Here is a 27,325-nt window from a genome sequence, read left to right as displayed (position 1 = left end):
AAGAATTAATAATATCTGTTTTGTACCATTGTAATTGTAACATTGACAAGCACCAAAAACAGGTGGTGATGACAAATCTGGTGGTCACATGATAAATCAAAATTAACATTAGATGTAAGATAGAAAAGCCCTTGTGTACATAACTAATAAGAAAAAAAAGCTAAGAAGAAACCTGGTCATTTAAAAAGTATCATGCAGGGAATTCTGGGATTGTCAATTTACAGTTTTTCAAAATAATAATTTTTTTCACGGGCAAAATTACAGTATTTTACTGTAAAATTGCATGATATGTAATTACAGTTATTCACTGTTTATAGTACATACTTGCTTATAACCAATTAAAAGGTCTTTATTGTAGAAGTTTTAGTCTTCTACTGTTAAAATTATGATAACTTTTTACAGTGTTGAGAAACTACGGATAGGATATTCTGAATTTGGATTTGAACTCATTCTGACACACAGACATCAAGAATGTATGAATTGCAACAATGGTGAGATGATTCATGCTGCAATGCATGCTAGGAGTAATGGGTGAGTTCTATATGGTGCACCCAGCAGGCATTGCAACATGAACCATGCCACCTTTGTCATTTGGACAGCTGTACTGTGTGCATCGTTTAACTTAAGTGATGGCGCCAGGATGCCTTGTGAGACAATGAAAAGCCAGTGGAGGGAGTGTGATGCTCTTGGAAATGTTCTGCTGGGAAACCTTGGCCATTCAAGTGGACATAAATTTGACATGTGCTACCTACCTTTACATTGTTGCAGACCAGGTACACCTCTTCATGACAATAGTGTCCCCTGGTGGATGTGGCCTCTTTCAGCAGGATAATGCACCCTGCTACACTTCACACATTGTTCTAGAATAGTATAAAGAACATAACAAATTCAGGAAGTATCCCTGGCTTCCATATTTATCAGTTCTCAATCCTATTGCACATTTGGCATGTGCTGGACCAAGCAGTTTGATCCAAGGCAGTTCTTACTCACAACATACAGTCAGGGCCCTTGCTAGCATTTGAAATTTGGTTATGATTAGGGTACCTCAGCTGTTGGAGGGCCCACAGTGATTTAAACCGGGGCCCTGTATACCCCATCTACAGACCTGCCTACATACAGGACTTGAATGAGTCAATGACTTGGCCTAGAAATGATGGCCACGAGTTAAGAATGAATCCATACAATTTATTGATTCATGGCATTTCTTTTTTCCTTCTTGTTTTAGTTAAATCCTCGCCATATTTTATTAATTTATTACCTCATTTTAAGCAGGCAAACAAATTTGTTCCCTCATTTAAATAATGTTAAATCATGATCATGATTGTCATATATAAACATCTATATTAAATATGTAGTTTCATATACAACTTCTCTTCATACATAATTTCTCTTGTATTTTATTATATTCCAGTTTACAGCATTAAAGAGGAATTTTCACATTGTAGCTACAGGTTTTAGGCTAGCACAAAAATAAAATTGGAAGGGAGGACTGGGAGGTTCAACTAAGCCAAGGATAGGCAACTCCTGGAGGGCCACTATCCTGCAGAGTTTAGCTCCAACCCTAATTAAACACACCTGAACAAGGCAATCAGTGTTTTCGGGATTACTAGATAGATACAGGCAGGTGAGTTTTTACTAGGGCTGAAGCTAAACTCTGCAGGATAGTGGCCCTCCAGGTCCGGAGTTGCCTATCCCTGAACTAAGCTATACATCAAAATATAGGAGCTTATAAGAAGACAAAAAGCACCAAAATACACATTTGCTCAGTTCTTTTTCACATGACAGGATTTTTTGAAAATGTATTTACAGCAAAAAAATAAAAAAATAAAAAAATAAAACAAGACAATTAACATAAAAAATCCAGAACACTTTACACATTACACACAATAACAATACATAAAAGTAAAATAGTAAAACAAAATTATTATTTTTTTTTTGACTAAAATAGAAACTTGTATATGTCTTATATGTTTTATATGAGCTGTAATGATAGCTGCCACGTGCAAAGAGAAATATCCTAAAAGTAAAAGCCTGCTCATGTTTATATATTCATGAATATATTCATGTTTATCATGCAGCCTGCAAGCTAAAAAGCACTTTCAATAGACTTAAGACCTGTTCACCCCAAGAACGATAACTATAAATATAACTTTATAGATAAATAGTAGTGTCCACACCAACATACGATAAACTTTGTTTATGATAAACATACACCAAACTTTTGTCACCTGCAGCTTTAAAAGCTTGAGCTCTTTGAAGTTCCTTGAATTCTGATTGGTTATCAATGTTTTTTCACGTTCATCATTTGGAAAAGCCTTCCAGTGATTCAAACGAAATTGATCCTCTATATAATGTTATTGTTATAGTTGTGGTGTGGACTTCCATTTTCTCATACAATTATAATGATTATAAAGACTAAGACTAGTTATTGTTATATTTATCGTCCTTGGTGTCAATGGCAACGCTTGTGTACAGATGCTAAAGTTTGCATGATAAAAATATGACATGCTGACTGATTGTAGATATACCCATATGAGTTTGATGGCATATGATATATCAGAAAGCAGATGTGTGTGAGGTGTCCACTGACTCTGTCCATAAAGAACTCTTCCGTGACACCGGAACCGCTGGTCCCATCAGCGCGAAGCCCAACGGTTTCAGCATGTCTAGCAGGTGTTGGCGAAATTTCACCCCAACGAAAGCATAAAGCACTGGATTGACACAGCAGTGTAAGTAGCCCAATGTGGCGGTAGCTGTGAGAGCTACATCTAATGCTGTGGCACTTTCACAGGATATTTGTGTACTGAGACTGATGGTCTTATTGGTTTGTATGGTGTCAACAATGAGAGTGATGTTGTATGGCGTCCAGCTGATGAAGAAGGCCAGTACCAGGGTTACAATGACACGGATGGCTCTCTTCTTCTGCTTGCACTGGGAGCCATGCTGCAGCCGCTGCAGGATGTGATAATAACAGAACAGGATCATTAGTGCTGGAAGAATGAAACCCAAAAAATGGTAGAGCAGACGAGTGGCCAGATGCCAAGAATCAGAGGGGAAAAACGAAACACATTCTGTTTTATCCTGACGTCTGGAGTCCTCAGTGGCAACAAGGAATATCCAGTCAGGAATGGAGAGCAGAAGGCAGAAGAACCAGACCATCAGGCAGCAACAGTGAGTCGCCACTGGCTTTTTACGAGAATACATCTGCATTGCATGGACGATGGACAGGTAGCGGTCAAGACTGATGCAGGAAAGCATGAAAATACCACAGTAGAAATTGATCTGATGGAGAAAGAAGTAAAAATGAAATATTGTAAACCCAAAGTTGATTCTTAAAGCAATATTCCAGATACAAGCTGATTTCAGTCAAAAGCATTTGTGATTAAAGGATTAGTTCCAGAATAATTTACTCACTACCATGTCATCCAAGATGTTCATGTCTTTCTGTCTTCAGTGGCAGAGAATTTAAGGTTTTAGAGGAAAACATTCCAGGATTTTTCTACATGTAATGGCTTGGAGGTCCAAATTGTGGTTTCAGTGCAGCTTCAAAGGGCTTTACTTGATCCAATTCGAGGAATAAGGGTCTTATCAAGCAAAACAATTGGGTATTTTCTAAAAAGAAAGAAAAATTTGTATACTTTTTGACCACAAATGTAGGTCTTGCTCTAGCTTCACGATGTGCATCCACAAATTCACGCTTTATGTAATCATGTTGGAAAGGTAACGCGCAGTTAGCTCTTCATCTGTGTATCCAGTTTAGAAAGGGTGGGTAGGATGAAAATGTAAATTTTGTCCTCCAACTTCAAAATTGTCCGACATCATTTTTTTACCTTTTTTTGTAAAGGGCATTTGACTTTCTTTGCACATTCGCTTTGTAAACACTGCAGTACTTCCAACTACGTCACGTGTGACCTTTCCAATGTGACTACATAATGCGTGAAGTTGAGCTAGTGCAAGACGAGCATTTGTGGTTAAATGGCATATAATATTTTATTTTATTTAAATTTTTTTAAAGAAAATGGCTGATCATTTCGCTAGAAAAGACCCCTGTTCCTGGGCTGGGATAGTATAGAGCCCTTTAGAGCTGCATTGACATTTGGACCTTCATCCCATTGGGTTCCATTGAAGTCCATATGGAGAAAATCCTGGAATGTTTTCCTCAAAAACATTTACTTCTTTGTGACTGAAGAAAGAAAGACATGCACATCTTAGAAGACATGGGGGTGAGTAAATTTGTAGTAAATTTTTATTCTGGAAGTGAACTAATCCTTTAACACAAAACAATATTTTCCTCCTCTTAAAAAAAAAAATCTGGATTACACTGAGGAACAATGCAAGTGAATGGTTTCAAATAGTGTTTAATAATGTTTAAATAGTATAGCCACAATAAATTCTTTCTTGTAAACAATATGTATTTTAGTGTGAAAAAAATCACTTATTAACCTTTTCTTTGTAGTTATGTCTAATTTGACAACTTTGTTACCATGAAAATGTAACACTGTAAACCCTAAACTGAGAAGTATTTGAACAGCTATAGGTCGAGGAATATATCTTTACTTCCAACTGAATGTCTAAAATCGAAAATCTATAGTAATTCATACAATTCAATTATTGAAGATATGCATAAACAATAAATTGGAAAAGCAGATGACCAAATAATTTCATGAAATCAACACATGGCCATCAAAACTGCCACCAATAATTCTTGACCCTATAGACATACAGTATTTGCCCACCTTGAACAGAGCTCCAGTAAGCTTGCAGATCACTGTGCCAAAGATCCACCCCTGAACTGCCTCTACAGCCCAGAAGGGCAACGTTAGCAGCAGCAGAATGTCTGCTAAACTCAGATGGAGGATGAAGATGTCGGTAACATTCAAGCTCTTTTTCTTTTTCCACAGTACAGCCAGAACCAGTCCATTTCCCACCAGCCCTACTACTAGAGCCAGAGAGTAAAGGACCGGAATAAAAATGGAATCAAAGTACATGCTAGACTCCTGACCACACACAGCTCCTTCACCATTCGAGACGTAGCTGTAATTTTCGCTGTAATTATAGTCATAGTTAAGCTCCTCAATGTTAAATGTCATCTTTTGGACACCATTCATTTTCTGAAGAAAAACAAACAAACAAACAAGTCAAAACATACTGAATTAGTATCTATTCCTATCATCCATTCTACTGTCAACATAGTTTTCTTTACATAAACTATTATGTCTTGTGAATGCACAGTTTAATGTCTGAGGGTAAAGTTTCAATGTAGTTTTTTACTCTAATTAATAATCTTACAAATATCTAAAAGATGTAAGTTTATGCTTGAAGTTCTTTTGCTGAAGTAACGTGTTTTGACCAAAAGGGGTCATATCAATCACCAAAAAAATGTAAATCCCGTCATTTATTCACCCTCATGTGCGGTCCAAACCTCTAAGACTTAATTGAATATAAAAAACATGAAAGACAGCATTTAGATTGATTGATTGATTGTCCATTAAAATTTGTTTTTAAAAGTCATAAAATCCAGTGTTTTGGATCCCTTTTACCTTTATTGTTAATCAATCACAAAATCCTCTTTTGTGTTCCACTGAAGGATTTTTTTTCTTCTTTTTTTTGCAGGTCTGAATGATGACTCAAGGATGTATATTGCTGCATATATTAGGATACATATTCCTGGTTAGGAGTATGTTCCTTTCTATTCTGGAGCAAAATCCAGGATTTAAGAAGTTCAGTTACAGACGCTTTGGCACACAAAAAGTTGTTTTCATATTTCAGTGAATTACTCAATTGAGCAGATAAGAGAACATGTAAGACCACAAAGTGGCCACAAAGTACATTCATTTCTGATGCTTATCATTCACTGAAGTTCAGTTTCTCATCACTGATGAGACCAAGTTAAATCTCTTAAATCTGTGACGTCCACGTTTGCTGCTGAGGTAGCGGTCTATTGCCACCTGGTCATTTCTGGTAAAAGTAACATTTCTTTGAAAATGAGCTTGTGTTTAGTTTTGGATAGTGTAGTACCTCTAATGTCATGAACCCTGTGCTTTAAGGGAAACCATGAGTTTTACAATAAAGCTCTGAATGTCAGTGATTGAAACCCTAGGTCTGAGGAGGTGATATTTGTCATCCCCTGGTATTTCCCTTCAGTAAAGTCTGTTTGTGCTGGAAATAAATTTGACTTCATTTAACATCTAACTTAAATGAAGTCATATATTCGTAATTCATCAAAATTGTAACTGACGCACATTTAAAACTATTTCATATTGCATATTACTATATCTGTGAAGCAAAGTGCACTATGCAATGCTGATAATCTTCAAATGTAAAATTATTATAACAAACATAAAACATTCATTTGATCATTTGATTCAATGTGAAGTGGATGTATGGATATATGATGGATGGAGATGATAAATAGTTGGAAAACGGAAAAGGTTTGAAAGGAAGAAAACATACCTCTCTAAGTGTGGGATCTCTCAGTAGTTTTGAGTTGCTGAAATGATTGGCACAAAGAGAGTTGCTATATAATAAAAGGTCACAGCATGCAGATGACAGACAGAGGAGGAGGAGACAGTGACAGGGAGCACCAGGGTTAAAAATAGGAAATAAGATAAAGATCTGTTGTCAGTCATTCACAATTCTTTATCAGATGTTATTTTTGCTTTCTCAATGAAAGGTTGTGCTCTGGGAAATGCAGGTATATGATACATGTTACTGGCTGACAAACAGGCATTGTTTATTAATTGTTCATCAATTTTATGGATCCTCTTTTGTAGCAAAATGCTAGACAAATATAGAGATACAGAGGAATTTTAACTGTATGCTAACTGATATTCTAGAATTGTGTATTTGAAATTTAAATTTTTTAGCATTTCACTCAAAAATAAAAAATAAAAACTTAAAATCCAGTCAGCTTTGTTATTTATAGTCTGTATCTGATTTTGTATTACAAATCATTTCATATATATTTTTACTATTAGTAAGTATGATAGTTGCAAACTGCAAAGTAACTCCTTTTTCTTGTTTCATCCTTATGTCACTGATGCTCATAAAGCGGGATGTTTTTTTTCACACCTTTACACCACGTCCTGTTCTAGTCTTCTCATTATTCACACTTGCACACCTCACTGCTCACGAATACTCATCTGTACTTTTTGTTGTACCTTTTGTTGACTGATTTGGGTTATCTACCTTACTTGCAGAGATTTTGTTATTGTGTCAGGTTGCATCTGTCACTATTAAAGGCCAAGCGAAAGCTATGAAAAAGTTTGAAGGAGAATAGAGAAGAGAAATCTGGTCGAATTCTTTTAAAGCAATGTAAAAAGGGAACTGGGAGATAATGAGCAAATTTAGAGAGTGGTTAAAGCTAAACATGGACCAGCACATCAGTTACTCAGTTTAGATACAATCTTGACAAATACGGCATTCTTAAATGGGCACTACAGACCATCATATTCTGCTACCTGAAGTTTGGAGGTGCCACATTTCTATTTCTGTTTTACTTGCAAACCTCATGACCCTAGAGAACAGCCTCATACCTTAAAATACCAGCCCACACCAAACCAAAAAAAGCTGTACGGTATCTCTTTATTAAGAAATCTTTTAATAATTGTGAACGAGGCCAGTCTTCACAGGAGCTTGACTCATTCTGGCACCACATGAAACAGCTATGGTGCAAAATAGTTGCAATGTTCTATTCAGCTTCAGATCTTAGTTTTTTTTAAGAAACTTATAAGCAGTATTAAACTGTGGCTGCAGTCTTTAAAAATAATGAATTATTTTTATTATTATTATTGTTATTTTAATGAATTCATTTTTAAATCTTGGTTGTGCTAAAACGTAAACAAAAATAAAAAATAAAAAACATAAATCATTCACTACTGATTGACTGACTACTGATTGATTTCCAGAAACAGATGCAGTTGTTGCATAAACATCTTCTTTGTGTATGCAATTTGTGTATGCTGGCAATTCAAAGTATTCAGTCATGTGACCGGAATGGAGACGTAGATTGTAAACATTCATTGAACTGCAGCACAAGCTTGTCTTGATAAAGGGGTCATATGATGTTGCTAAAAAGAACATTATTTTGTGTACTATATTTGATGTAATGCAAAGTGTTTATGTGGTTTAAGGTTCAAAAAACCACATATTGTACATTATTGTTTCTCCTCTATGCCGTACCTTTCTGAAACGTGTAGTTTTTTACAAAGCTCATCAGTCTGAAAAGCGAGGTGTGCTTTGATCTAGTGCATTGTGATTGGCTGAATGCCTCAACCATTTGACGGAAACAAGAAAAAAGAAAGGAGCGACAAGACAAAAACAATAAAACCCATTACAAAATAGGCAGTTGTTGCATCCAGTGGGAATATAATTATGGATTATAATGACTTATACTGTGTTTTTACACGTTGCATTGCTTCACACCATGTAAACATAAAACCATGTCTGCATTTGTGATCGGAGAAATGACAAACATCAAGCACTACTCTACACTGCTCAAAATTTGTGTTTGAATCATCAGTGCAAATTCTTTAAATATGTAAACATACTTACAGACTGTGAGGCAGAACAGCGGGCACTTTAGTCTACTCTACCAGGAAACAGTTCTTATCCTCCATAAAAAGCACTGCACACACTCTAATATTTGGGTTGAATTGTTCTGAAACAGTGTTTTAGATACAACTTAACCACTGATTTCTAGTTGTGTCCTTTTTTGGAAGGCCAAACAAAGTATTTTCACATCATGACGTAGACATGTGGGGTTGTGTTTAAACAAGGCATTTTAAGGAGGGCTTGGACGGTTCTAAACTTTTATAAAGAATATCTCTTTGGGTTTGAGACTTTAGTCTTTGCAACTTTAGGGATCTTATCTATTCACAAACAGCTTGTAACACTCCAAAGAGAAAGGAAAACTTGAAATCGTATCATATGACCCCTTTAAGCCATATTAAGGATGTGTAGTCACATGAAAACTATGAATACAGGAAGCATATACAACGTGCCTTCAGATGACTGACACTGCGTTTTTCAGAGCTAAAAATTATTTACATGTGATATATTTTATTCCTCATGGATAACTTCAGAGCATAATATTAAAACAAACATTATTTGATGACATCAGTTCCTGCTTTATTCAGTAACAGAAGTAACTTAATCTTATTTATCTTTTTTACTTTTCATTAGGGTAGTCAAAAGCAAAAGAACAGTGCTACAAATATAGTCTATTTTAACTTTTATCAGACTATTTTAAAAGTTAAAAAAGATTGTTTGGTAATATTATTTTTAAAATAAGAGATAAATTATTTAGCTTCACATTTTTGTCTACAATATAAATTAAACATTAACATAATGTAATTAAACACAAAATAAAAAAGAAACATCAAATCAAGATATGTAATTGCAAAAATAAGAATAAATGATGTTTGACAGGACATCGCTTACCACAGCAAATCGCTGAGTGCTGCTGAAATGACTAGCCCATTGAAGGTTACCCATAAATAAACCTAAAGGCCATAGAAGGCAGATATGTAGAAGACACGCAGAGGAGGAGGAGATAGCGGCAGGGTTTCAAAGAGGAAATATGATAACGGTCAGTAGTCAGTCATTCATAATTCAATTTTTAAATGTTCATTTATGCTCTGGGAAATGCTATTGTCTAGAAAAAAAACTTGAAAGATGCTGAGAATCTGTTGCCAAAATGTAGTTCTGTATTTGCAATTTACAATTTTTAAGAACACCACTGGACTAGTCAAATACAAAGATTATTGTGCAGTGATTTCCAACCACTTTCCTGGATTCAAATTGTGCATGTCTCCTTAATCAAACACTGATTTAGGTCATCAGCTCATCAGCTTCAGGAACTCAACTGAAGTATGTGTTGTTCCCCTTTGAGGACTTTAAGGGCTTTAACAGGAATAGTTCATCCAAAATGACAATTTTGACATAATTTGCCCACTCTTATGTCTCTCTCTCTCTCTCTCTCTCTCTCTCTACGTATATTATTATTATTATTATTTGTTTTGTGGAACACAAAATAAGATACAAACCCGATCCAAAAATCGGGACACTGTACAGATTGTGAATAAAAACAGAATCCAATGATGTGGAAGTTTCAATTCTCAATATTTTATTCAGAATGCAACATGGATGACATTAAATGTTTAAACTGGGAAAATTTATCATTTTAAGGGAAAAATAAGTTGATTTTAAATTTATAATTAAATTAAATTAAATTAAATTAAATTAAATTAAATTAAATTAAATTAAATTAAAAAATAAAAAATAAAAAATAAAAAAATTAAAATTAAAAATGAAAAATTTAAAAATTTAATTTATGCATTTAGCAGACGCTTTTATCCAAAGCGACTTACAGTGCATTCAGGCTATCAATTTTTACCTATCATGTGTTCCCGGGGATACGAACCCCCAACCTTGCGCTTGGTAGCGCAATGCTCTACCAATTGATCTACAGTAACACTTTCCTGTAGAAATTTCATGGCATCAACAAAAAGTTGGGACAAGGCCATGTTTACCACTGTCTGCAAACATCTGGGGACTGAGGAGACAAGTTGCTCAAGTTTAGAAATAGGAATGTTGTCCCATTCTTGTCTAATACAGGCTTCTAGTTGCTCAGCTGCTTCGTTCTTCTTTGTCGCATCTTCCTCTTTATGATGCGCCAAATGTTTTCTATGGGTGAAAGATCTGGACTGCAGGCTGGCCACTTCAGTACCCGGATCCTTCTTCTATGCAGCCATGATGTTGTATTTGATGCAGTATGTGGTCTGGCATTGTCATGTTGGAAAATGCAAGGTCTTCCCCGAAAGAGACGACGTCTGGATGGGAGCATATGTTGTTCTAGAATTTGGATATACCTTTCAGCATTGATGGTCCTTTGTGTAAGCTGTCCAAGCCACATACACTCATGCAACCCCATGCCATCAGAGATGCAGGCTTCTGAACTGAGCGCTGATAACAACTTGGGTTGTCCTTGTCATCTTTAGTCCGGATGACATGGTGTCCCAGTTTTCCAAAAAGAACTTCAAATTTTGATTCGTCTCACTACAGAACAGTTTTCCACTTTGCCATGTTCCATTTTAAAAGAGCCGTGGCCCAGAGAAAACGCCTGCGCTTCTGGATCATGTTTACTAGATATGGCCTCTTTTTTGACCTATAGACTTTTAGCCGGCAACGGTGAATGGTACGGTGGATTGTGTTCACCGATAATGTTTTCTGGGAGTATTTCTGAGCCCATGTTGTGATTTCCATTACAGTAGCATTCCTGTATGTGATGAAGTGCCGTCTAAGGGCCCGAAGATCACAGGCATCAGTATGGTTGTCCGGCCTTGACACTTACCCACAGAGATTGTTCCAGATTCTCTGAACCTTTGGAAGATATTATGCAATGTAGATGATGATAACTTCAAACTCTTTGCAATTTTTCTCTGAGAAACTGCTTTCTGATATTGCTCCACTATTTTTCGCTGCAGCATTGGGGGAATTGGTGATCCTCTGCCCATTTTGACTTCTGAGAGGCTCTTTTTATACCCAATCATGTTGCCATTTGACCTAATAAGTTGCAAATTGGTCCTCCAGTTGTTCCTTATATGTACAGTTAACTTTTCCGGCATCTTATTGCTACCTGTCCCAACTTTTTTGGAATGTGTAGCTCTCACGAAATCCAAAATGAGCCAATATTTGGCATGACATTTCAAAATGTCTTACTTTCAACATTTGATATGTTATCTATATTCTATTGTGAATACAATATAAGGTTATGAGATTTGTAAATTACTCCATTCCTTTTTTACTCACAATTTGTACAGTGTCCCAACTTTTTTGGAATCGGGTTTGTATTTTGAAGAATGAATTTGGTTACCATTGACTTCTAATTTAATGGATGTAAACATATATATGTTTTTATGTTCCAAAAAAAGAAAGAAAGTCTTACATGGTTGGAATGGCATAAGGATAAATAAATTATACAAATATTTTTAATTTATAAACTGTCTCTTTAAAATGCTGGTAGAAACATGCTCAGGCATGCAGAGACATGTGTAAGGCCTCGTGTATGCAGATAACTGCCTTCTATTACTTGTAGCCTTTAAACAACATTGTCATTGTACTGATTTTTGGCCAATTGCATCATCAAGCCAATGAACCAAATTAAATGGCAAACATGTAGCTATTCTTGACTGTCATAACAGGATTCACATGGAGTTCGCCAGCACTATCAAACCTCTGAGTGATCATTGGAACTTATGCAAACTCTTGCAGTAGCAATATTTGAGTAAAATAACCTGCAGGCAGAGGAAGTCTGACCTAATTCAGTAGCTAAAGCTTCTCTGAATTTTTTTTATTTCTTTCTTTATTATTTATTAATTCAAATACTCAGGATAGATTTTGTACTATACATTAATATTTGCACTGCATTCAAATAAAATTAAATAAAATTAAAACATTACAAATTAGGTAATGTGCACATTAATTGAATACAAAAAAAAAAAAACCTTAGCAAGGTGGTTGAAAATCAGATGCTAGTAAACTGGTTCAAACCTCAGAGATGATGAATCATGACCTTTCGGATTATTAAAAAAGTGAGTGACCCATCAGAATTCATGCTCTGCTTTTAACCCATCCGAAGTGCACACACACAGAGCGGTGAACACACACACACACACACCCAGAGCAGTGGGCAGCCATTTATGCTGCAGCACCAGGGGGTTCGGTGCCTTGCTCAAGGGCACCTCAGTCGTGGTATTGAAGGTGGAGAGAGCACTGTACATGCATTCCCCCCAACTACAATTCCTGTCGGAACCTGGACTCAAACTCACAACCCTTCGATTGCGAGTCAGACTCTCTAACCATTAAGCCACGACTTCCCCCTAATGTTCCAGTGTCCAAGGCACTTAAACCTATGGTGTCTGCAGAGATACTACTCCTGTATTAAGCGTAAAATGTGTGTGTGTGTGTGTGTGTGTGTGTGTGTGTGTGTGTGTATGTGTGTGCCTGGTATTCCCTACATTATGGGGACCAAATGTTCTCATCAGGATTGTAAATCCAGTTCATTGTTCAGTCCACAGCTTATGTTCTTCTGTGTTAGCCAAGTCACAAGGATGCACTGTTTTCTTTAAATCAAATCATAAATACACATAATTATACACTTAAATACACATACGCTGCCGGAGTTCAGCTCATATTGTCCAAAATGGCACTACAGTGATGCGATGAGACAAAAAGGAGACAAATTGTTGAATAAAGTCATTATTTTTGTTTTCTTTGTGTACAGAAAGTGTTCCCATCGCTTGATAACGTTACAGTTGAACCACTGATGGCAGATGGACTTTTCTGATGATATCTTTCATAATTTTCTTGACCTCGACAGTGTAATTTACTTGGCAGTCTATGGGACAGTCTCAAGCTTCCTGGTTTTCATCCAAAATATCTTAAACTGAGTTCCGGAGATGAACAAAGCTTTTACGGGTTTGGAAAGACATGGGGTTAAGTGATTAATCACAAAATTTTAATTCTGGGGTGAAGTAACCCTTTAAAGATAATAAGGATATTGTTACTGGAAAACTACAAAAATATTGATTCATATATTTATTTACTTCCAGTGTATATAATCTTAGCAGCACAGGTCTGTTTTTCTGCATCTTGCTTGTTCTAAAGTGTCTACAGTATTTCATGTCCATATGGGTTGTTCAAACAAATGTGAATATGTAAAACAAAATAATACTGAGTGCAGGTGTTGTTGCCATGGTTTTTTTATTTGAGGAACTGAGACTAAGACATTAAGCTTTCATGACACTGCACTACTGTCATAACGAGACTCTCATGTAATTGCTTCTTTTGTGTATCAGTATTTTTATGATATTAGGCCTATCTTGGAATAAAAATGACATATTTTTGCTAGTTTTTTTAGTAGTGGGTACACGTAACAGGTTCAGTGTTACAGCAGGGCCACTGAAACCATAAAGTCATTTCTTTCTTTCTTTTTCTCAAATTAGGGAAGTGGAAAGTGAGGGTATTGCTGAGGCTAAGGAAAAACTGCTGTTTATTTGTTTTCTGTGGAAGATGAGACTAGTTGTTAAGCATTTTATTCCATTCATTTGAATCACAGCTGAATGCTTTTGACTGTTGTCAAGAAAAGCAATTTCAGACAAACTTTAAAAACAATCTTAGAAACAACTGCAACAACACTGCCATGTTGATTGAATAACCCATTGCTTCCTATATCTACACAATGAGAAAAAGATGCCACCACATTACCACTTCTCACGTGGAGAGGAGGTATGGAGGAACTGTGGCATTGAGTAAGACCACACTGCCAACCATTCCTCCACATTCTGACCGGTACTTTAAACCCTTTGTTTAAAAAGTGTGTATTTTGCCCTGAAAGACTCTTACAGTGACTAAATTACATGGGTAAAAAAAATACGTTGAGTTGAGTTGTGTCTCTATACTTGCTCTCTATATAGTTGAGTCTCTATACTTGCTACACCTGTGGTTTCCTGTGCTGTGTGAAAAAAAAGAAAGAAAAAAAAAACCTGCAGGCAGGAAATATAACTTTTTTCTCCTCTCAAAGCACAGCATGTTAACTCTTGAACTTTCTACAAATACTTTGCATATTGAACTTAATTATTATTTTTGTCTTTCTGAAGAACAACTACTCAAACTCATCCAGGCAAGGCTATCCAGCAGGGTACATCTTAATTGAGCACCCTGAAATGAAGGACAGAATTACTCAGATGTGTTGATTTTAAACATGTTAACAAAAGCTTGCTATCATCTCAGTAACATTTCAAGAGTATAGATAAAGATGAGATAAAGAAAACCTAAAGAAGTTAACAGAGAATTACATAAGGCGAGATATCAAACACAAATCTTTTTTTATACCTTTGATATAGTCAAACCCAGTTTTCTGTGGTCTCCCACTAATGTTTTACATTTTTAAGGAATATTTCACTGAATAATAATAATAATATATAGATTTATTTATTTATTTATTTTTCCTGTAGAAGAAAAAAAGTCCTGTGGTATTGGAACAACATGATGATGAATAAAGCGGAAAAAAATAGACTGAGAGAATTTACGTTGGAAAGAAGTGTACATTCTCTATTTAGAAAGCTTCTGCATTGATTACTATCACCTATTTTAATGACAAACTTTTGATTCACCATTGACATTTAAGGCCATTGTGTGGTGCCTTTCGCTGATACTTGTTTTGAATAGTTGCAATAATATTAATTAAATATAACTTTACTGAATTGTGTTTTAATCTCATATCTGAAAAAAGTGAGGCTGTAGTTTCTATAACCACCCAAAAAAAAGAAAAAAAAAAGAAAAAAAGTTTCTATAACCTCAGCGATGAAATACGTTTTACTGGCTGCCATCTAGTGGAGAAAACCAAGAGCAATACGGTATTATTATTATTATCCTGAATTATCTGGTAATAATATTATTAACTGGTCATCTGGCTATGCACATCTCGGTATTTACATTTGTGTATGTTCTTTCAGGCTAAATGGCTCAAGAGCAAAAAAGATGCAAAAGAACATTCAGAAGATGAGGAGGTTAACACGAGTAAATAAATAAAAAAATCTGCATAATATAAGAAGTCACTTTAAGCGATTAAAATGTATAGATATAATCACTGTGCCTCGATTACAATAGACAAATGGAGTAAAAATATTTTATGCTTTGTTTTAGTACTATGTTATAGGAAATAACTAAAATGTAAAAATTTGTACATTTATCTTCAAATATACAATAAACAAATTATATAATGTTAGTCAAGTTCTGGTTACTCAAGTTCATGTTATAGTCAGTTCTGGTGTGAGAGGATTTGTTCAGGCAACTGTACATGAATATGATTATAAAAATGAAAAGCAGAGGATCCTCAGATATTGTAAAATCTCTTTGAATTTTGCTGGGGACTGAGAAAGAGAGGCATAGGTAATTGGGTCCTGATGTCTTCATGTCAGATTCACACTTTGGCCTTCATATAGACCTATACTCAAGACTGTCCAGAAGAGGAAACTAACAGGAGGAAAAAAGTAGAGATTAAATAAGCCAAGAAAAGTTTGTACTGTGAGTGCAGTAAGAAAAGTGAGTCAGAAACATAAACAGATTGTTAATTAATGCACAGTTATTCTTTATTTTTTTTTCAATATACCATGGTCTGTCAGAATACTCGATTCTGATTGGCTGGCAGGTATGCATTAAAACCGTTTAATGCACAGGTAGTTCAGTATAGGCGGAGGGTGAACCAAATCCAAGGTAAGGCTAAAAGCAGCCAAATGTATTAACATCATAAACCCGTTTTTTTTTGGCAAGAACCAGACATGGGTGTCATGTAGGCTAAAAAAATGTTTAACTTCATTGTTTGTAGAAACACACCGACACAGTTTACACATAAACGAACCATGCAAATCCATTATCATTGCTTAAAGCTACAAATTAGGCCTACTCATGATTTAAAGAAACACTGTGTCATATATTTTGTTATAAAGAAAATACTAAACTGTCGGCCCACTCTAAAATTTGTATCTGTTCATTTACATGAACCATCTGAATGAAGCGATTTAATTCTGAAGCCGCTGAGTACAATTTAACAAGTGATATTTCATTTTGTTGGGTAGGCTATAACTTACTTGTAAATGCTTCGTTATTGTGGAAGTGCTGTCACTACTGATTGAAGAAGATGACTAGATATCTTAAATGTAAACCATCTGGGACATAGTTCAGTGGTCAAAAACTTACTCAGCTGGTGATACAAAAGGATAAGATTTCAGTTTTAGCTTACAGCCCCCTCTATTGGTGAAAATAGAATGCTCTGATAACCACCTGGTCTTTTTTTTTCTCCAACATGCTGTTTGGTGCATTTGAACATGTTGTAAAATAGAGACGTTTCCATTGACAGGACACCAAAAACAGGTGAAAACATGCCCCCGGAAAACAGGGATGTCTGGGCATCCTACACTGAAAGTTGTAGCTAATGTAGTAACGTTGTTAGTTATACAGGTGCATCTAAAAAAAATAGAATATCATGAAAAAGGTCTTTATTTTTTGTAATTTCAATTATAAAGCAAACTTTCTTATATTCTAGATTCATTACACACAAACTGAAATATTTCAAAAGTTTTTTGTTTTAATTCTGATGGTTACGATTTACAGGAAATTAAAAAATTCAGTATTTCAAAAAATAAAAATGTTTTCTCAAAGATCAATCAAAAATTAGGAGTTATTGAAGCCCAGATTGCTTTGATAGCGGCCTTCAGCTCGTCTGTCTTGTTTGTCAGATGTTACTTATCTTCCTCTTCACAATACCTCATCGATTCTCTGTGATGTTCTGGTCAAGTTGAGTTGGCTGGCCATTGTCAGCAAACCACTTGGAAGTGGTTTTGGCTCTGTGGACAGGTGCTAAAGCCCTGCTGCAAAATGAAATCAGCATCTCCATAAAGCTTGTCAGCAGATGGAAGCATAAAGTGCTCCAAAATCTCCTGGTAGATGAGCGTGATTTCACCAAGTACATGTTCCTGGATCAACATCCTTGTTGATCCTGGAACAACATTCCAATCAACCAATCAGAATTCAGATATAACTTTTCAGGAAATATCTGTTTTAGGCTTAAAATCAGGATAAGGAGCTTCTACACTCTTGTTAATCAGCTATAATTTCCCACTGATTTTAGGAATAAATTATGGGTAGGGTTAGGTTTAGGGGTAGGGATTGGGTTAAATCTATATTTTTAATAATAATGTTAATCCAGGATCAACAAAAGATGTTGATCCAGGAACATGTCATACTTGGCAAAATCACGGCAACCATGAACCAACACCAGCACCCAAATCATCACTGACTTCGGAAACTTTACACTGGACTTTGGATTTTGTGCCTCTCCAGTCTTCAGACTCCAGACCTTGATTTCCAAATAAAATGCTAAATTTACTTTCATCTGAAAAGACTGTGGACCACTAAGCAACAGTCCAGTTCTTTTTCTCCTTACCCCAGGTGAAATGCTTCTGATGTTATTTTCTGGTTCAGAAGTGGTTTGGTTCTAGGAATGTGACAGCTGTAGCCCTTTTCCTAAAGATGTCTGAGTGTGATGACTCTTGATGTGCTGACCTCCGGCTTCAGTCCACTCCTTGTGAAGCTCTCCCAAGTTCTTGAAATCTTCCCAAGGCTGTGGTCATCCCTGTTGCTTGTGCACCTTTTCCTACCACACTTTTTTCTTACAGTCAACTTTCTATGATTATATTTTGATATAGCACTCTGTGAACAGCCAGACCTTTCAGCAATGACCTTCTGTGGCTTACCTTCCTTGTGAAGGTTGTTGATGATTGTCTTCTGGACAACTGTCAAGTCAGTAGTCTTTTCCATAATTGTGGTTGCATGTTCTAAATTAGCCCAAGAGGTACCCAATATTTATGCTCTAAATTAAACAAAGTAATCAAGCTCAAAATAGAATATTCAAATTTGAGATACTGTATTTTTTTCATTTTTCTAAGCTGTAAGTCATAACCATCAGAATAAAAAAAACTCTTGAAATATTTCAGTTTGAGTGCAATGAATCTAGAATATAAGAAAGTTTTTTGGTGTTTTTTTTTATTTTTATTAAATGACAAAAAATAAAGACCTTTTTCATGATATTCAAATTTTTTTAGATGCACCTGTTGAACCCCAATACTTGGCATTTCACTTAATGTACCCACAGAATCTCTGGTCTCTGGTCCCCCCCGGTCTTCTTTGATACAGGCAGATTACAAATCAATAGATCCTGGTCTTTAAACTCTCTTTCCTTGACAATATGGTTCGCACCCCAGCTGACCACCGAATGAAAATGTATAGCCTACACCAAAAATGATCAACAATGTCAAATCATGTATGAGTGGAGTAACCGATTTATTTTTATTCATACTGTCAAATATTCAATGCAGTATTAAGGTTAAAATAATTCTAACAGTCATATTACACACAATTTAATAATAGCCTTAATGAGTGTAATATGGAGAAAGGCGAACACAGAATAAATTCATAAACTAATTGATTGTTCTTTTCTGCAGTTCATCCGTGTGACACAAGAGGACAAACTACTACTACTGCAGTATTCACATCCTGACTCGAGCTCAACAGTAGGTGGCCTGTCATTTTCTTATCTATTTGAAAAACAAATTAGGCCTAATAGAGAAATTAGATTTTAAATTAGAGAGCAGAATTGTTAACCATTTTTCATTATTTATTGAAACTAGTTTAACTTTCTTCACAAAAGATTTTGACAAAAGATTTCAAGTCATTTCATTCAGCGAAGGGAGTTAAAATTTCATTTTTTTTTCAATAGCTAATTTCTCAGAATACATCCACATAGGTGATCTCTAATCAATCATATTCTTAATTTGACCATATTAGAATTAAATATTCATTGACACGAGACCATGAGAACCAGATTCTGTACAGATCCTATGGGCAGCTTCAACTCTGCCCACCAAATGCTGGAACAGTCCTGATATTCAAGAAGGAACTGAATGAATCTGACTTGCAGCCTGGAATTAAACCACATCATGTTTGTTCTTCTGGCAAAAGGCAAATATTTATTTTTGTCACTGATGGAGTTTGGGTTCCTTGCCAATGTCACCTGCTTAGCAGAGGACACTTAATATTCAGCAGTTAGTATAATTAAATTGACTGTACTGACACTATTGAAGGAGAACTGAATTGAGCTGGATGATGACATCACTGATTTCTACAGGGCTGTTTTACAGCTGAGAAGAACTCATTTCATAATTGACAATCCTTACACATTAATTGAATGGAACTGAACCAACACTGAGCTGACATCAGCTAAACAATGGCACTATTGTTTTTTAGAGCTTATCCCTGTAAAGCTGCTTTGAAACAAACTGTATTGTATAAATTTCTAAATAAATAAAGGGTAACCATACTGTACATCCTCTTTTTCCTGCATGGACATGTCTTCATTTTGAACTTTGCGTCTGGATGGGATTTCTAAATCTCCCAAAATGTCTGGGATTTGGCTTTTGCTTTCCACAGTCGCCATTCAACGTGTGCATTTTTGTTTTAGAGCCCTGCAAGGGACTGTTTTTTTAATCCCGATTTTTGTGTCCAGTCCTGCAAAGAGTCTAATACTGCATATAATTTTTGCAGAGTATATAAATCTCTTTTGAATGGTCTCTCGTTGTTAACTTTCCCTTTCAATTTTGCGATCACATGCACTCTGAGTAAAGGATGAACAGATATTTTTTAATGAGCTCAGGATTTGTTGAGCAGCAAATCTTCCAGCATGGTCTGTCAGTCACCTCTCCTCTCAACCCATGATCAGCCAAATCTGACTCCTGCAGCTCATGTTGGATGTAGGGTTATCAAGTCTGCACATATATATATATATATATATATATATATATATATATATATATATATATTTTTTTTTTTTTTTTTTTTTTTTTTTTTTGGGCTACTTTTATGTTGCAATGGCTTGATTTTGCATGATACCTATGATAAAACTATGCTAGATGTTAAGTTTTGTAAAGGAGGACCACTGGTAGGAAGCTTTTTAGCTGTGTTTATGTTCAATATGCATAACAGTGACTTTAAAATATGTATTTTAGGTATGGAAATTACATATTTTGAGATTTCTATATTTGGAATATGGTCATTGCGTCACATGGTCACTTTGGGCGCTACTTTGGGCACTACTTTAACCACCAACCAACCACACCCCAGTCCCCTGCCCTGCCAGCCTGCACCCATTGTCCACTTTTTTGAAAACTAAAATATGGTCACCCTAAATAAAGGTCACACATGCAGCAGCACGACTGGTCTGACATCACACCTCTGTTTACTTCCACACAGCACACATCAAGTTTAAGACATTGATGCTTGTGTACAGGCTCTCTGCAGCCTCCTACCTTCTCCCACTCTACATCCCCTCCAGAAGCCTGCTGTGTATTCTATATAATATGATAAATACTTATTAATATATAATAATAAAGAATAATTTTGTAAATAGTAAAAAAAAAAAAAAAAACACACACATTCGGAAACGGGGTAAAAAAAACAAACAAACAAAAAACACCAGCAAGGCTGTGGAGGCTTATTCACTTCATATCATAAGAAGTGATTATTATTCTTTTTGACACAGATGAGTGTGTGCATACATGTATGTGTGCTTGTGTGGTAATAAAAATAAACGACTAAAATACATATAATAGCAATGAAGCTAAATAGTTCAAATAAAATATCAAAAGCAAATTATTATATGGTTTTACTGAACAAACCGTTAAAATACGTAATAAAACCATTTAATCTTAATTTATGCACATTGTGAATTATATCACATTTCAGCAGAGGGCGCCAACGGCCTGATGACTGTTTTTACACTTTACAGTGTGATCTAATCCTCCTTTAATATTGACAAAACAATTAAAATGTCCCCTTAATCTTAAATTTTTGGTACTTCTTTATGATAGAAATACTACCTCCACTGTCATTTCTTGAACAAGAATATGTTGACTTCTAAACTTCCAAACTCAGAGCGAGGGTTTAACTTTTATTTTGAAATCAGGATGAACAGTTAATGTTAGGATATTTAGAAAGATAATGGTTTCTCCTGTGTTGGCGCAGGTTTATACATTATGTACCTTATCAGTATGATAGAATGGTGCACATTGTTCCCAAACAACTCACAGCAATATGTAAAGATGGAGTTTGAGGTAGTCCGCGCCTGTAAATGATAATTGTTCATGTGGAGCAGAATTTACTGTGAACAGAGCCAATTCTGGGACACATGTAGATAGCCTACACACATAGAAATAAACCGCACTGTTCCGCAAATAAAGCGCCAATCCAGCCCTCTGATCAGCGAACCTCAACTGTGTGCTGTAAAGAGTTTATAAACCATAGTCTTAGGATGTTCAGCAAAGAGAGGAGAAGTGTCTGACATAATTGTCCATGCACCGCATTTTTTACTGCCTCCCGAGCTCATCAGTATTTCCCACGAAGTGGGAAGATTTGCATAACGCCGCCCCAATATTCACGCAAAGGAAGAAGGCGTAACTTTGATTCTTCCTGTTGCTGCGAGTGGAGATGCTGTTTTGTTCTGAAAGCGAAAATACTTTGTTTGAAACAAAACACAATGATCTTTAAAAAAGCATTCCTTTAAAGTCCAACTGAAATCAAAATTGACCACATTTATATTGTTTGCCTAAACTGATCGTTTTGTGGTGAACAATTCATCCATGCAAGTCAATCCACACACAAAAAAAATTTGTCTTAGTAATCTTTAATCAAAATCTGAAAATGCCCCTCCCCTCTGCATTGGAGGACCTTCCCTGATGACGTAGGTTTGACGGTTTGGGTGTCTGCTTAGAATCCGTAACCACGCCCCTCCAACTGACAGTAGACAGGCTGCCTGTGTGTTTGCGAGCATTGACAGCGCGTGAAAGGAGAGATGGCGAGGAGGTGCATTTTTGGTTTTCCCATTCCCTAAAATTCCCTCGTTATGGTAGCCTGGTTCTACCAGACTCTCGTACATTTCATTTGTACAGAGAGTCTGGCCTCGCTCCATTGAGAAACATTTACTTCCTTGTAGGCGGGTTCTCTGTTAAAGTTCTAAACTATTGGATCTGCCCAGAGTCACTTAGGATCTGCCATAGCCAATCGCTAACGTGTGGTCGTGCATTGAATTTAAGAGTTCAAGGAACAATTAAACATTCTAAATGTATATTTGACAAAAAGGACAGTGGTGTATTCAGTCAATTGTCGAAGCTGGGTCTAATCATTAGTAATAAGCCTCGCCCCTGAGGTAAACGAAATAGAGAGTGTAACATTTCTCATGAATCTTGTATCATATTCTCAAATTACAACATTGTCTAAGCTATCGATTATGCTAAAAACAGCCCTTATGTTGTTTAAACGTATTTAAGTGTTAACTTACCATTTGTATGTAACGTGGACCTCATCCACAACGATGCCAACGAGGTTGTCCTGGTATATTGTCGAGGCTAGCATTTGACGCCATTTGTTGTTTAGCAGCCAGGACTCGGGGCTTCCGAACACCAGGCTAAAGCGTCCGTCCAAAATGTCACGGTCATCGTGCACACCGAGCTGCCCAGCACTAACTCCTAACTTTTCTGCCTCCTTCACTTGGTCCTCCATTAGTGCAACAAGCGGGGAGACGACAACAACTATCGGCTTTGCATCCCTATCGTTCGCCTTAGCTAACTCACTCACCACTAGTGGAGTGAGCTGGAAAATCAAACTTTTCCCGAACCCCGTGGGAAGGAGGGCCACAACATCATGGCCACCAACAAAACTTTGCAAACTTTGTTCTTGCTCCGGCTTTAACTTCTGTATATTCGGCAGTTTTGCAACAACGGACCAAATAGCTTTACTCACGTTTATCTCCGCTGCCATTACTCCAACTCAAACTGACGCACTACATCAACGTCATCGTTCTCAGCCACTCCCTCTGTTCGCTGATTGGTCCTACAAAAAATTTGGTTCTGGAAACCTAAGAATATTTTGCAAACCCAGACGGAGTACTGAAGGGAAATGAAATTGAGCGGAAGTACGTAGGAGGGCGGAGCCAGGCTATCGTTATGGTCCAGATGGCTCGAATTTTAAAATTTCGAGGAAGGAGGGATAACAGAGAGGTCACGGATGTGCTCGAAGCACTTCACACACGAATGCTTCAAAAACCGATTGTTTGCTTTTAGATCTGCCTCCATTCCTATCAGGTGCTAGTTGGAAAATAAAGCCACGCCCACTATTTTTCCTCATTTAATTTTTTATTTCTCTCGGAAATATGTCACTACAATGGAGAAAAGTTGTTTGTGAATAGATACAGTCGGCATCTAGTCATAGCTGGGGGCGTGGCGAGGGCGGAGTCGGCGTGGGGGAAAACACTGCGAACATCGTGTGTATTTGAATGACAAAAATGCTCATATTGAGCGCTCATTCCCAGAGACACGTAGAACAATTGTAGTCTCTTTTAACTTTAATATTCATATACACAAGTCCATATCGATATTTGATATATTTTACAGCCCTAATGTAGATGTATTCATTCAAAAATAGCCAAAATCCTTGACGTTCTGCTCTAAGTTGTTACGTGTCCACACGCTTTTTTAAGTGGGTTTATGTTCGACACTAGGCTAACATTACATAGTTTTGCTTCAGGTAGAACGATAAGGCTAATTATATATGCATTCCACTTTCTGAAACAACCTTACACAGTTTTGATAACGTTAATAATGAACACGATGTTAATATAGCCTGCCTGTGATGAATGCCGACTGCACACACACACATGCTTAGTCTTGGGATTCCACAACTTCCCTTGATCATCCTCACAACTTATTGCTTGTAGCCATTTTGTCATCCTTTCCGGTTCTGTATGTTTATTAGGAAGGATGTAGAACTTCAATTCATAATTTGTTAGTTTATTGGAGGTACAGAAAACGACACAGCAACTCTTCGGCATGATTGTCCCATGTATTTCAATTGGCGCCAAGGCAATGTTTTCCCCCATGGGCTAAATTCACATCACGTGACGGGGCGTTCCCGGGGGCGTTCCCAGACCAACCGTCTGTATCTATAGGGCTTGGGCGTTGTGACGTCATTACTTGGCGGGGCCGCCACGTTGATAGCCTCCTTTACTGCTACTCGGACTACTGCGCAGTGTTTAGACATACTCCCTCTCATCCGTGTGTCTTAATTTAATTAATTAAAAATCTATTTCAACCATGGTAAACCGTTGCTGTATTGTGGGGTGTAATAGCGCAACACATAATCTCCATGGGGAAAATAAAATGAGAATGGATTAATTTTACACCGCTTTCCTGCTTGTAGGCGCGACCACGGAGAGTCGGAGACCATAACATCTGAATATTAATTTATATAGCTTAAGTCAACATTGAGAATAAGGGAAATTTCTCGGGTTACACATCCAAAATACGGGAAATTTCAACATTCATCTTTTTGTTGCTATCCCTCTGCTGACAGTAAAAAGTCGTACTACAAAACTGCTGCATTAACTAACGTTAAGCGATTTGTGAAGCTAGGTCTAACGTGACTTTAGTTGCAGATTGGCGTGAAATCTTGCTCTCAAAACAACCACGCTATCTTAAAAAGCATAACATCACGCTAAGATTGCTTTCAAGTAAGCAAAACGATGCTTTGAAAACATATGTTTCGTTGGAAGGGCAAGGGGTAGCAACTGGACAACAGTACAGAGACCGACAGGTCCGATCGAAGGGCTAACGGGATATTTTACAGGAAAATACTAAGTCAAAGTCAAAGTCACCTTTATTTATATAGCGCTTTAAACAAAATACATTGCGTCAAAGCAACTGAACAACATTCATTAGGAAAACAGTGTGTCAATAATGCAAACCAGTAGTTCAATTCCAGGCTGCAGCAAAGTCAGATTGTGCAGAAGAATCATGTGTTTCCTGTGGTCTTGTCCTGGTGGTCCTCTAAGACAAGGTCTTTACAGGGGATCTGTATCTGGCGCTCTAGTTGTCCTTGTCTCCGCTGTCTTTCAGGGCAATATAGGTCCTTTCTAGGTGCTGATCCACCATCTGGTCTGGATACGTACTGTATCCGGGTGACTGCAGTGACCCTCTGATCTGGATACAGACTGGATCTGGTGGCCACGGTGACCTCGGAATAAGAGAGAAACAGACAAATATTAGCGTAGATGCCATTCTTCTAATGATGTAGCAAGTACATCGGGTGTTATGGGAAGTGTTTCCGGTTCCGGTTTACCTAATTAATGCAGCCTAAAAATCCTTTAACGGATTTGGATATTAAAAGCATATTAGTATGTTATGTGTATGCCAGGTTGAAGAGATGGGTCTTTAATCTAGATTTAAACTGCAAGAGTGTGTCTGCCTCCCGAACAATGTTAGGTAGGTTATTCCAGAGTTTAGGACTAAAACGGGAAGACAGCGGGAAAAGAGCTCAAATACGTGAGAACCCCCGGATAAAAACGGGAGGGTTGACAGCTTCTAACTACACTTTTGTTAAAAGTACATGTGTGAATGGCTGTTAGCACTAACGTTTACCAAACTAGCAGCAAGGTGTAGCGCAGCTTACCTTTGTCCAGATTACTGTAACGTATACTGTTTGCCGGTTTTATGATCTGCAACTCCTGAACATATCCATTTGTGAACTGCACATGAGACTCCAATGACTTGTAGCTTCAGAACTGTTCTGAAGTGTAGGCGCTCATAAAACAAACAATGTAGCCGAGGATATCTGTAATGCAAAAGTGCGGCAGCAAGTAATCATCGGTGCTCCACTCTTTGTTGGGAATTTCATATGGATCCAAACCATTAATAGTGCCGATTTTGTGCACATACCGGTCCCTGACATCCCTATTTTGTGTATCCCTTTAAATCCCACAACCCTTTCGCGATTTTACCATCTTTTCTCTTTCTCCCAACTCTGCTTCTTCTTGTTCGACTTGCTGTATGTTTACATTCGCGAGGCTATCAACAGGTCCGCCACGTCCCAGAATGCAACGCGGCACCCAAGCCCTATTCCGGTTCACGCGGACTTTAAGATAAATGTGTGCTCACTAAAAACGCTAGTTTTTGATTGTTGATTGTTAAGATGATTGTTAGGTGACAAAATGACATCAGTAAAAAAAAAAAAAAAAAAAAAAAAAAAAAAAAACTTGTGCTTGAGTCTCCATACTCACTACACATGTGGTTTCCTGTGCTATGTGAAATAAGTAAATAACCTACAGTGCAGACAGGAAATATTACTGCATCACTGCAATAAATAAATAGATAAATAAATTGTTGATTACATTTTTCTCAGTAACCTGTAAGGTATCACAGTTGTAGTAGGCTACATTGTGTGTCACTTTTTGTAGATATTTGTTTTGAATAGTTAAATATTATTAATTCAATACAACTAATTATGCGTATTTTAATCTCATATCTGATATAATAAGAGAGACTGTAATTTCCATAAATTATAGGCCTAACTGTTTGGTTTCAGGTTGTTCCAGCATTTCTCTCCAAGCATCCAAATGAGTTTTATTGACTGCCATCTAATGGAGAAAAATCTATGTATCCTTTATACACATCTAAAGGCCTGTTCACACCAAGAACAATAACTGTAAAGATAACTACTGTATATTAGCATCCACACCAGTGGACGATATCATCTGTCTGTTTTATGCGCAAGCTCCTCCAATGATTTAAATTTCTGAGCTCATTCAACAGAAGGAAAAAAAATCGTTCTGAAAGTGGCTCAAATGAGAACATGCGATTGTTAGTGGTTTGACATTTTTGGA

The 27,325-nt window shown here is 36.7% G+C and overlaps 2 protein-coding genes and 1 long non-coding RNA gene across 6 annotated transcripts in view; 2 read left to right on the top strand and 1 right to left on the bottom strand.

Annotated features, from left to right (window-relative positions):
- The window catches only part of LOC132102945 (carcinoembryonic antigen-related cell adhesion molecule 20-like), a 132,783-nt gene that overhangs the window by 93,823 nt on the left and 11,635 nt on the right, over positions 1 to 27,325 (top strand). The window lies entirely within an intron of this gene.
- Positions 1,904 to 9,476, bottom strand: LOC132102923 (C-X-C chemokine receptor type 3-like). Of its 2 annotated transcripts, none has more exons than XM_059507650.1 (3): positions 9,442 to 9,476; positions 4,737 to 5,111; positions 1,904 to 3,282 (listed from the first exon to the last, which is right to left on the bottom strand). In XM_059507650.1, exons 2-3 carry the CDS (start codon positions 5,106 to 5,108, stop codon positions 2,557 to 2,559), a joined length of 1,098 nt encoding a protein of 365 aa, XP_059363633.1. In that variant the 5' UTR covers positions 5,109 to 5,111; positions 9,442 to 9,476; the 3' UTR covers positions 1,904 to 2,556. The 2 variants fall into 2 exon arrangements, with proteins under 2 accessions (XP_059363633.1, XP_059363634.1); XM_059507651.1 differs by lacking the exon at positions 9,442 to 9,476 and adding an exon at positions 6,454 to 6,507.
- LOC132103608 (uncharacterized) lies at positions 24,616 to 26,563 on the top strand. The gene is made up of 2 exons (XR_009423412.1): positions 24,616 to 25,026; positions 26,106 to 26,563. It is a non-coding gene; the product is annotated as an uncharacterized LOC132103608 (long non-coding RNA).

The sequence above is a fragment of the Carassius carassius genome, chromosome 24 (assembly GCF_963082965.1).
Source record: "Carassius carassius chromosome 24, fCarCar2.1, whole genome shotgun sequence".
Classification (NCBI taxonomy): domain Eukaryota; kingdom Metazoa; phylum Chordata; class Actinopteri; order Cypriniformes; family Cyprinidae; genus Carassius; species Carassius carassius.
This window is presented reverse-complemented; position numbering and strand designations above follow the sequence as displayed.

Coding starts and splice junctions, on each gene's coding strand:
- LOC132102923 (XM_059507650.1), bottom strand. CDS start 5,108: ATGAATGGTGTCCAAAAGATGACATTTAACATTGAGGAGCTTAACTAT. Junction 3,283..4,736: donor TTACTGGAGCTCTGTTCAAG/GTGGGCAAATAC, acceptor TTTCTCCATCAG/ATCAATTTCTACTGTGGTAT.